At 38.1% G+C, this 11,931-nt stretch overlaps 1 protein-coding gene across 1 annotated transcript; it reads left to right on the forward strand.

The window, feature by feature from the left end:
• The first annotated feature begins 1,571 nt into the window (after positions 1–1,571).
• On the forward strand, positions 1,572–6,180 carry LOC103511641 (doublesex and mab-3 related transcription factor 3, truncated-like). The gene is given in 7 exon segments (XM_026825342.1): positions 1,572–1,659; positions 1,975–2,174; positions 2,459–2,681; positions 2,683–2,794; positions 3,086–3,520; positions 3,860–4,094; positions 5,943–6,180. Coding segments are annotated over 6 exon segments (1,257 nt in total). The 5' UTR covers positions 1,572–1,659; positions 1,975–2,160.
• Positions 6,181–11,931: the final 5,751 nt, after the last annotated feature.

Raw genomic sequence — 11,931 nt, forward strand, 5'->3', positions numbered from 1 at the left:
AAACTAAAATGTAGACAGCCTTTGGGTTTCCCTCTGAAGTAATTCCTTGATTACGCCATCGGGAGTGGTTCGAAAAAAACAATTTTTCTTCGACGAATATCTTTCACAGGAAAAGGAGGGGGGCCAAAATCGGTCAAGAAACGCAGGATCTTATGGCACTAAAGGCCCCCCTATTAATTGTACAGAAGCCCAAATAAATTTTATCACAGATAAAAAAAGGAGACACTCGCCCGCACACCGTGTACCGACCAAGTTTCGTACGATACTGAAAATTCTCTCCGAGCTGTGAAATTTCAACAAGACGGAAAGAAGGAAAACGAAACATCAACCACCTCGCCAGGAGAAAAAGGTTCTCGCTTCGAGTCTCGCGCGTTCAGGAATGAGAAACAAGGCGGAAAAAGGGGGGTGGTGCCTGATGAGCTGATGCAGTGCTGAGGTCGATGCAACTATAAGGTAACGCCAGTATTGTGCGATACTTACACGTGGCTGCGCCACCACGTGAAGAAAATGCAATCAAACTTCTCCATTAGACACCTAGATTTGAATGGGTAAGAGGCGGAGCGGACCAAGTTGAAAAAAATCTAATTTTACCTATTGTACTTTGTACATCATGAAAAAGAGCATGAAAAGGATTATTTTTTCTTTTTGATTGGTTGCTGAACTGATGTCTAGAAAATCTACAAATTAACCAAATCTAGATTTTAATAAGTAGGTGTTACCTAGATTGGTAGACTCTTTTAATTTTAATAAAGTAAATAGGTAATCACTGACTTTATTGACAGAGTTGACTTGGAAATTTTTGAAGAATGGAAGATTCAACACAGAAGCAACAATGTCAACAAAAACAACAAGATTTCAGACCAAAATTCTTACCCTGACTGACTCCCGTGGTTCCATGTTTAGTATTTTCCTAAGACTATTAGCACCATACCATGAGTAATGAGTAGTGACTGAAAGGATGCAAACAAGGTCGTCAGCTGAGTAAGAATGTACAGGATTGACGATAAAATGGAAAATATTACCGGAAAATTAGATATCGTGAAAAGTAGAAAAAATTTAAGTATGGTCGTGCTTTTTACCGAAAAGGTATTTTGGCTGAGCCAGTATGTAAAACTGAAATTCCCTGCCAGTATGTAAAACTTAAAGTTAGGTCAAAGCCAACCACAGGGGATAGGTAGGTATCATTTAAAATGATGGAGCGCCCTTTATTCTTACACTCAATTACTCATGAATCACCCTTATAACAACGGAACATGACTGTTATTGTTCGGTTGTCATGGTTACGCCATTCAATCTCATTGTCCTGTGTCGACAATAATCCACAGATACCTAGTAGTTACCTACCGATTAGTCCGAATACCAAATAAGTACAAACAGATAACTACTCACTTATACTTACCTGACTTTCCCTTCCTATAGGCATACCTACATATTTTCAGTAGGGATTTGCGAAGTATGATGTTTTCAGGTTTCCTTTGGTTTCTTTGGTTTTCATATTTCGTGGTACCTTTTGAGTTTTACCTAGCGATGGTACCTACATTATAATATAGGTATGTAGGTATTTTGCGAAAAAAAAAGAAGCAATTGAACCTTTTCCCACAGATACTCAAATGTTTCAAACTTCAAAGCCTCTTTTCAGGTCCCGAGTTTTGAGGACAGGTAAGTACAGAAATCAACTATGTATATGAAACTAATAAAAATTGGTCCATCAAGAGATTATTTACAGCTTATGCTGCTTTTTCGATAACCTTTCCAAATTTTCTGAGATGATGTTGATTTTTTTCCATTTGATTTTAAAAAATCCATATTGATGACGTCAGTTGTGTAAATGGATAAGTAGGTAAATATCTCCTTCATGATGAATATCAATCGAGATATGATACGGATTGAACAAATTTCATGCCTAGTAGTTTATTTTGTGTAAACTTACATTTAATTGAAATCTCAAATGTGTTTCCATTTATTTCAATCCAGAACTGAAGTTTCAACCAATGGAGGCTCATCAGGGAGTGGTCACAGGGAGGAGAATTGAAAAAAATCTTGGGAAGATGCGCTCAAACAGAAAAAAAGGGATTATCCCGAAATCCCGAATTATTATTACGAAGTCAAGTGAGAGAAGTGAAATATCAAAATCAACTTCAAGTGTGTTTCTTTCATTCAATGTCAGATGATAGGTAAGATTTGATTGTGTGATTCTTTTGAAGGTATCTACCTACTTGTACATACTTTGCAACTTTCCAAGATACAGAGAAAATTGAGTGATTTTTATCGTTGACTATTTCGCTTGACCGATTCACTGATTTCTTTTGAAGGAATCTCATGAGTAAAATAGGTACGGAGAACTTTAACATTTCACTACGATTTTATCACCTCAATAAATATTAGTTCCTACCATGTACCTTATAAGTTCTTATTATTAAGTAATATCCCCTTTTGTAACACAAAATATTTATTCCAGCATGGTTGGGAGTGACACAAACGGGAGACGACCGAAATGTGCCCGCTGCAGAAATCACGGAATGATTTCCTGGCTCAAAGGTCACAAGCGACAGTGTCGATTCAAAGCTTGCGTGTGCCCCAAATGTAATCTAATCGCAGAGCGACAACGAGTGATGGCTGCCCAGGTCGCTTTGAAGCGACAGCAAGCCGCGGAAGACGCTATAGCAATCGGATTAGCGGCGGGGGGAAACCGCCCACACGAACGGCATAGCAACCGGCACACAGTACGGCTATTTGCCCCCAGGACCCATTTTTGGGATGTCCATCACGGACCCGAAAGACAACTTGACCACAGGTGATTAACATGTGTAATTTATAATTTTCTGCAGTTAATCACTTTTATATTGTGATACATATTCGTTTACAAGAGTGTAGTTTTTTACCTATGAATTATTTACCTATTTTTAGCGCTCAATAATAACTACGCCCCATGCACCAACTCAAAAAAGTTTGATTTTATCCATACTTTAAGTAATAAAACTCTCTATTACAAAACGATGTAGGTACTATACATATGGTAGTCATTCAACATTCAAGTATTGTGCTCCCCATTGTAATGTCCGATCATTTTTATTTTCTGCTTTAGACATCAATGATCCCAATGTGAAACCGAAAAACGAAAGTTCCGAAACCTGTCCGAACAAAACGGATGGCAGCGAAGATGAAGAAGACCGCCGGGACAGCAATAAAGAAGATGATAAATATTCCTCTAGTGAACCTGAAGACGAGGATGGTAGTGACGAACCATGCAAAGAGAGAGATCACAATCAGAACGTTACCAAATATTGTCACACGAAGAATATGAATGTTACCAAACTTCCCGCCCACGGGTTCTCGCCATCTTCGCTGGAACTTCTGGTCCGACTGTTTCCAGAGAAGAAGAAATCCGTACTCGAGCTTGTACTGAAGAGATGTGGTGACGATTTGCTGAAAGCCATTGAGCAGTGTGTTCCCTTGGGCAATGCGTATATCAACAGACATAAGAATGACCCGGAGGAAAGCTACTGTACAGGAAGTGGTGGTGAGTGGACAAGATGTTTTTGTCTTCTGAATAAAAGTTCTGTATTTCTGGCCCATCCACCAAGTTCGTGTTTATTCGGATCCTGTACTCATTAGAAAATTTGGTTCTTTTGGTACACCCACCAATTTGACCGTAATTTGCAAAGAGCCCATAAAAAGAAGGAATTATAAAAAGAAGCATTCATGTCATAAAATAGGATAAGAAAATTCAATTACCCTAGTCAAGTGAAGACAAAGTATTCTAATTCTTTCTCCAGTTTTAATGATACTTGACAAATTTAACCCGTTTAGTAAATATTAGAATAAGAAAAGTAAAAAGAACAAAAAACTTGTGTTTCAGAACCAACCACCAAAACATCCAAGAGTCAGAAGGCCAACAAGTTTACCGTCAACAGCACCCTGTTGTCCAAGTCTGCGTTTCGACCGTTCCTCCCCACTCCGCCAGAAGCTCACCAGAGTTCGCGTCGTGAGGATCTCAATGTGATTCCGAGGTTTAGTTATAACACCCGGGTTCTGTCTACAGTGTTGCCTTCCACGGCGCTCCTGCAACTGCCCACGGCCCATCATCATTTCAGGTGCGAATTCTTCTATTCATTTTTCCTCATTTCAGAGATAAGGTTCGTTCTTGGAAAGGCTGACTTTCTCCTATCCTGTCTACCTTCTTTCTTCACTTTCGAGACGGTAAGACCTCGGCAGTTACACATCCCTCTATCAAATCTTTGAAAATCATAATTTTAAGGTCCGAAAATATCTGATTTTTGTGTCTAGGTACAAAGTTTCTTTTGGTGAAGAATTCCCTTCGAAGCCACAAGATTTTTAAGATTTTTTTTTATTACATTGGGGATCATTGAGCCTTTAGAGGACCCGTAGAAGGGCTCTTTTTTCTGAGTAGATGAATTTTAGAGTTTACTGAACACTTTTCATAGACTTTAAAACCCGTGAGTACACGCGTTAAAAATCCGAACGTCAGTACACGCGTGTAGAGAAAAAATCTCACACCTTTTTTTGCTTTGTATTTCGTTCTGTTTGAAGAATTAGGTATGTAATATTTTTAAGATAGATTAAGTTGGTTTATGAATTCAAACTATATTTAAAGTAATTTCAGCAACTTTTTTTTAACAGTTGCAGTTCGAAAACTCAAAGGGTTCAAAAACGTATGCTATAAAAAATACAAAAATCAATTTCCCTTAAGGTGTCCGTTTTGCCCACCCTTCCCCTAATGTTTTATATTATTTTGTCATTGATTGCAGATGCCATCCAACAAGGTCATCTCGTGATCAGAATCTTCTTATTGCATAATTTGTATAAAAGATACCCAACAATTAAGCACTTAATGTAATACTACACAGAGATAATTACTCCAAGTGCGTGAAGGTTTTTTCTTAATGAATAATTCACTTGTTTTATTTAAATTGAAAGGAATGTTTTAATCAGCAACTAGCAAGAAGTTGAAGAGAGAAACCCATTGACGGGCTATTATCAAATACCAGCAGACAAAGAGGCCTCGTCTTGGATAGTTTTATGTGTTAAAGATACTAGGAACTAGTTATTTAATTCATCTCATGGTATCACCTTATCAGGTTTTATTATTTTTGTCTACTTTCGGATGGTGCGGTGGACAAATAATAAATGACATGAAACTTTCTCATTGCCTACGGGCATATTATACGGTTACCTAAGGATATATCAGTTTCATAAGAACTCTCCTAAAATAATAATAGAAAGTAAAAAATACTGCATCTTATATTAATATTGGTTCATTTGTCATTTATTCTGCAGGTATTATGGGCACTAACGTATTTATCATAGTAGGTATCATACCCTCGCAGCCCCGTGGTTCGGGCATTTCGTTGATCCTAACTGTAGTAACACTACTACTGCAGGGTAGTATTGTACTAAAAATATCTTCCTATAATATTTTGGAGAACTCCCCTCAACCTCAAACTCATTCCTAATTTATTGTATCAAGTTAATATGAATACGTCTTATTGGCGAAATACCTCAATTTTTTTCCACAAACGTATCTATTTTCTGTACAATTCTATTTCCCAACCATCACTTCTTGGGCTCTAGCACACACTTACCGCACTAACATCATCAACATTAAAAGCTCTAATATCCGTGACAGCGTTAGAGTTTTCCATCTCTTTGTCAGCAGTTGCCATCTCGCATAACTCCTCGGTCTATCAAAATGTTATCTTCTAAACAGAGGTGCAATCCAAATCTTTCCAAGAAGTCGGCCAAGAGTAAGCGATAAACTGCGATAATAACTCATTAAAAAAACTGGAGTTCCTAATACTACACTCTTATAAACACTCAGAAACATCAACGGATCACATTGCACTATTTTACACTCACGTTGTATTTTTTTTTTTTTTTTTCAGGCTAAAAAAAATTCTGATTCAGTCCGCTTCTACTGCGAGTTGGAACTATGGTGAATCTGAGCGATTCTATGGTAACTTCCGGACTGACTTGCCAGTTTACTCATACACTGGTACTGATGCCAGTTGTTCTGAGAATCCTAACTCTTTCACTTTCAAATACATTGTGCTTATTACTATGCGTATTTACTACAGTAGCAAAACTAGCAGGTTCACTGTGTATGAGACAGATAAGAGATGTGTTGATAACTGTACGTGGAAGCTGCATATTTCAAAATGATTCCATACCTACTTGGGATTGGAAAATCCCCTATAGGTACCTATAAATATTGTAATTACCCATGTATAGTGCAAGAAAAAATACTCATAGGTATCAAACATGCCTATTTGCTTATATTGCCTATACCTATTTTGTCGATAGACTTTACAGTAGGGACTTGGATGAGTAAAGTTAGAAATCATAACCTCATGACCCATTTACCCACAAATATGCTTAAGTATTTGTTAAGTATTACTAGGTAATCAACACTTACGTCAAATGTTAAATAGTTTTTGTGAAATGTGAATGAGTGAATGGATCTCGTTCTTATAATATAAGATAAATAGTGCTTTCTATTGCCTAAATTTCTTGTTGTTTATTCTCTTATCTCGTTCAAAGATATAGGTATCTATTACACTCGATGTGTGATGAATTGTATCTTGCGAAAATGTGGTTTGTGAGGGAGGGTGAAATAATAACTTATCCAAATATTCGTACCTATCTGTTTGCGAAATCTGATTCTTTCAAAAATAATATTTTTATTTGCTCCTAGAGACCTAGACTGTGTCAATAAAACTGCCGTCTACAATGAGTAGTTAATTAGATATGGCAATCTTAAGACTCGTAAAAATTTCAAAATATGTTTAGATTGCAAAAAAATGGGCTACGAGGGAATATTGTACATCGTAAAAATGATACCTGAGCGTGAAATGGGAAGACACTTCTGCCAAACACGTTCTACTGGTCTTGCTTGACATTATTATCGTATTTGTGTAAAAATATCCCATTTTGAGTGCAAATAAGAAGTACCAACCTATACCTACCTGCAAAAAAGTCTTTTTTTCGTGGAGTTATTCATACAAGAGGCACAATATTTGATGTGCTCATCATGGATTCAAATACCCAAGAGACAGCTTTTGCGTACAGATTAATCAGATTATGTATATCAAAAGATACTGGGCAAATAACGGGCAATCTTGGCATATTAAATCTACATATGTACAGACTAACAAAACTAACATCTAATGCAAAAACACCCTCCAAGTGCCCACATACGTACCGAGGTACCTAACACTAAACTTTTGACCGGTATGTACGAGTATCTGCATCCAATAGATACGTTATGTTTCCACCGAAACTCTCTACCTCTCTGTACCCATTCCCCACTTTTTCGCTGACATCTTTTCAACTCTCTCCACCACTCTCATGGGACCGAAAGCATAAACGCGACCGGAGTAATGATATGGAAGCAAACACACAATAAATATCTTCCAGCAACTTTTCTCGGACTTCCAAGCTCGATGTTTACTTTTCCTGTTATCTTCCTCTGATTCTTCCTTCACTCGGCTCTCGAGACCTTTTCAGTCCTTTAGTGATGGGAAGTTTTCTAGCAGAATTTTCGGATATCCCTGATACTGCAAGGGCTTGTACCAGTCGGAGGAACACAGAGTTGAGCTCAAAGTATTGGGTAGGACTCTGTTGTACTTGTTTGGTCTATGTAGATAATGAGAAAGAATTTTGGGTGGAACAAGCTATGGCTAAGGCATAGGTAGCTCGACCCTGGAATAATTTCCTAGTAATTCCTGGCCTGATTACTCGTGTGGTTCCCAATTCCTAGGCTGTAAAGGTGTGTCTACACATAGGCGACCGGCCATCGATCGATGTCGACTGAGACGTCCACACTCCCTCGACAACATGGATTTTCCTCGTCGATCGACGGCCGGTCGACTATGTTTGGACACACCTTAAGGTTAAGGGACACGAAGAAAATTTTAACTAGCAGACCAGCTCATTGGATAAGAAAGATATTGGTCACTGAGAACGAAAGGCACATCAGTGATCTCCTCAGGTATTCCATCTTAATTCCGAACATATCAAGTTTCAAGATGATGAGATTTCTCTTATTGTAAGGTTAATGACATCGCACCCACCTCCCACGCCTGAGGGAGTGCGTCTTGTATCTCTCTCACTCTGCATGTTAGTAGCATGTCCTTCTCTCATAGAATTCCGAACATTTTCTTCTCTAATTCAATCATGTTGATAAGTTTTCTACTTCACTTCGCCTCAGGCAGAAAAAATCTGGAGTGATGATGATCATTGTTTTTATCAGTTTCAGAAGGAAAAACAACGTCGTGACGAGCTGATGATGTGACTGATTTAATATTCCTAGTGATACCTCTAGATAGGTATCTCGTCCAAGGACCAAGGCACCTGAGCTGATTCCTCTCCTTGGTCGACACAAACTTTAGCTATCACGCTTAGAAAGTTTTAGACGAGGAAGATTAAGGTTCTTGTTGTGATCATGTCAACATCAGATAATAGTCTAATTAACAGTTAAAATGAGACACTGTTGAAGTAGTGTAAAAGGGCTTAATTGTTGAGAAATGTTCAAAAACTATACGTTCCTAGGTAGGTACATTTTATTGTATCCATAAGTCTATTTTACTAATATCACAACATGACATAAGTACGTACGTACCTACGTATGTAACCTAAGTTGCCTAAGTATGATGATTGTAATGATTTTACAAGAATTTTCACTTTGTTTCTCTGGTAATTGTACGAGTACCTATGTATGTAGGTAAGTAAATTGAGTAATACCTACATTATTTTGATTTTCTTCAAAACATCACACGTCCCATTCAAACTGTCATTGTGACCTTATGTTTTCAATCTCATTTGAAAGTTCTCGAAATCTCAGAAATGTATTTGATTTCAATATTGCGACTTGGGTGGCCTACAAATTTTCTTTGTTCTACGGAGAGAAGGAAGATGAATCTTGATTGTTTTATTTTCCCTACACCCACCGATTACATGAGTTGAAATGTTAGATCCACACGCTTTCTGTGCTTTGTGCTTTGATTAATATATTGATTTCCCTGGATGAGTAAATTAGTTATCTAGGTAGTACTCTGAAGTTAAACAAGATTGTACGTGGTTAGTAACCGGATGTGCGACCATCTGGACAATCGCGTGCTACTGGATTTTACTAGCTGGGTTGAGTTTAATCTGAGTAGTCGGGTAGCTTTTCGCTGAAAGGCATATACCATCGTCCGTCGTGAGAAGACCCTAGTTGTTAAAAGCGGCGTAAAACCCATATCAAAGAAAGTTTTAGAGGAAGATCTGTGCACTCACTGGATGGTCCTATGAATAAAAGAATGACAGCATCCGATTTTGTTTTCCTACCTTTCCAAGATAACAGTTAAAATGAGACACTGTTGAAGTAGTGTAAAAGGGCTTAACTGTTGAGAAATGTTCAAAAACTATGTATACGTTCCCAGGTAGGTACATTTTATTGTATCTATAAGTCTATTTTACTAATATCACAACATGACATAAGTACGTAGGTACCTACGTATGTAACCTAAGTTGCCTAAGTATGATGATTGTAATGATTTTACAAGAATTTTCACTTTGTTTCTCTGGTAATTGTACGAGTACCATATGTATGTAGGTAAGTAATACCTACATTATTTTGATTTTCTTCAAAACATCACACGTCCCATTCAAACTGTCATTGTGACCTTATGTTTTCAATCTCATTTGAACTCGTACGTTCTCGAAATCTCGGAAATGTACCTATTAGATTTCAATATTGCGACTTGGGTGGCCTACAAATTTTCTTTGTTCTGCTGAGAGAAGGGGAATGGATCATGATTATTTTATTTTCCTTACACCGTGCACCGCCTACATTGGAATGTTAGATCCATACGGTTTCTGTGATTTGATTTAGGTACTTGAGTAAGTGGTTATAGGTAGTCTAGGTACATTGAATTGGGTTCATCAAGTAGGTACTAGGTATGTTACCTATACAGGTTTCATACAATCGTTCTCGGAACGGCTGGATCTCTTCTATCCCGTCCTACTTCTCTCTTGGATTTCGTTAAACTGTAAAACCTCCTTTGTTACAGAAACTTTTTTTTAGAGGAAGATCTGTGCACTCACTGGATGGTCCTATGAATAAAAGAATGACAGCATCCGATTTTGTTTTCCTACCTTTCCAAGATTCAAAAAAAAAGTTTTATTTTCACAAAGTAAACATTGAGGGTGCAATGTGGGTTGCGTTGGGGAGGGGGCATAATTAATTGAGCGGGGCCCGATAGAAAAAAAAGTTTTATTTTCACAAAGTAAACATTGAGGGTGCAATGTGGGTTGCGTTGGGGAGGGGGCATAATTAATTGAGCGGGGCCCCCCCAGGGGTGTCTATTCTCTGGGTATTAACTTACAAAATAAACACGCTGCTGGGTTTTTTCTATTAACTTATTTTATAGGCCGCTGGATTTGAGTTTCAATGTGGGTTGTGCTGGGGCGTTGGAGAAAATATTTCCTATTCCTTATTTCCTAGATATTAGTTACATACGTTTGTACCAAACTTTGTCGTGTTTGATACACCAGCTTTAAATTAAACACTTGGGTTGAGCACCTTTGAGCGTGGTGTGTGGCTGAATGGACATCACCCACCGCGTCCTGCTGACTGTGATCCTGTATTCAGGTAAATGGTAGATGAGTAAAAGTAGGTAGGTATCTAACCTGCTTGCTTTTGATGAAATCTAATCAACGCTTAGAAATATTGAAGAATTGAAATTTTTGAAAAAAGACTAAGTAAGGGAGTAAGAGCAGCAGAAAAAGAAGACGAAGAAGAAGAAGGAGAAGAAGAAGAAGAAGAAGAAGAAGAAGAAGAAGAAGAAGAAGAAGAGTGAGAAGTTTAGGTATCTAACGATCTAACCTGCTTGCTTTTGATGAAATCTAATCAACGCTTAGAAATATTGAAGAATTGAAAATTTTGAAAAAAGACTAAGTAAGGGAGTAAGAGCAGCAGAAAAAGAAGACGAAGAAGAAGGAGGAGGAGGAAGAGAAGAAGAAGAAGAAGAAGAAGAAGAAGAAGAAGAAGAAGAAGAGTGAGAAGTTACTAATGCATGGGATTTTAAAGAGAGAGATGAAAGGAGAAGAGAGGGGGGGATGTTTCGATTATTTTGACATTTACATTAGTAATTCAATCCTATGAACATAAACACAAATATTTTGCTTATGGACCTCACACATCGATCCATCAAATCTCCCTAAAACCCTGTCCACACTGCTGTGCAGTGAGTAAAAATTCATTTTTCTCTTGTACCACCCGAATCTCTCTGGCTGGCTGTCTACCACCCAAGTCTGGCTGAGGGACTATAAACAGAGAGTAGATCAGCGTCTAGCTAGGGGACTATAAACAGGGATAAGACTAGCCCTTTTCCCATGTTCATATGGGGTCGGCGTTTGTCGTCGGCCTCTCAATCAGCTTTAGAGTGATCGCTTTGAGGCCAACTGGTTTTGGCTAAACAAAACTTTCCCGAGTGGGACGCCCTTCGCACTCAACCTTCGCTATATTGATATAGCGTGAGGGAATTTGGGCTAGTCTCCTCCCTGTTTATAGTCCCCTACTACTACTTTTTACGTAGGAATCGACCATTTACGCCCTTCGCACTCAACCTTCGCTATTGATATAGCGTGAGGGAATTTGGGCTAGTCTCCTCCCTGTTTATAGTCCCCTACTACTACTTTTTACGTAGGAATCGACCATTTATTAATAAGTTTTACTTATTTGCAACTGCTCCATTAACTCTACGTAGCATGAGTTGAGTCAAGTTACCCCAATTTACCGTGCTGGACGCGAATTTACCCCGGTTTGCTGTACTTTTTCAGGCGCTCTCTAGTGGTCGATTCAGAAACTAAGAATGTAAACACTTCAAGACAGCGGGAAATTTTAAATTTTTGAATAGTTTGAATTTTTGG

Source organism: Diaphorina citri, unplaced genomic scaffold (genome assembly GCF_000475195.1).
Source record: "Diaphorina citri unplaced genomic scaffold, Diaci psyllid genome assembly version 1.1 scaffold735, whole genome shotgun sequence".
In the NCBI taxonomy this organism is placed as follows: Eukaryota; Metazoa; Arthropoda; class Insecta; order Hemiptera; family Psyllidae; genus Diaphorina; species Diaphorina citri.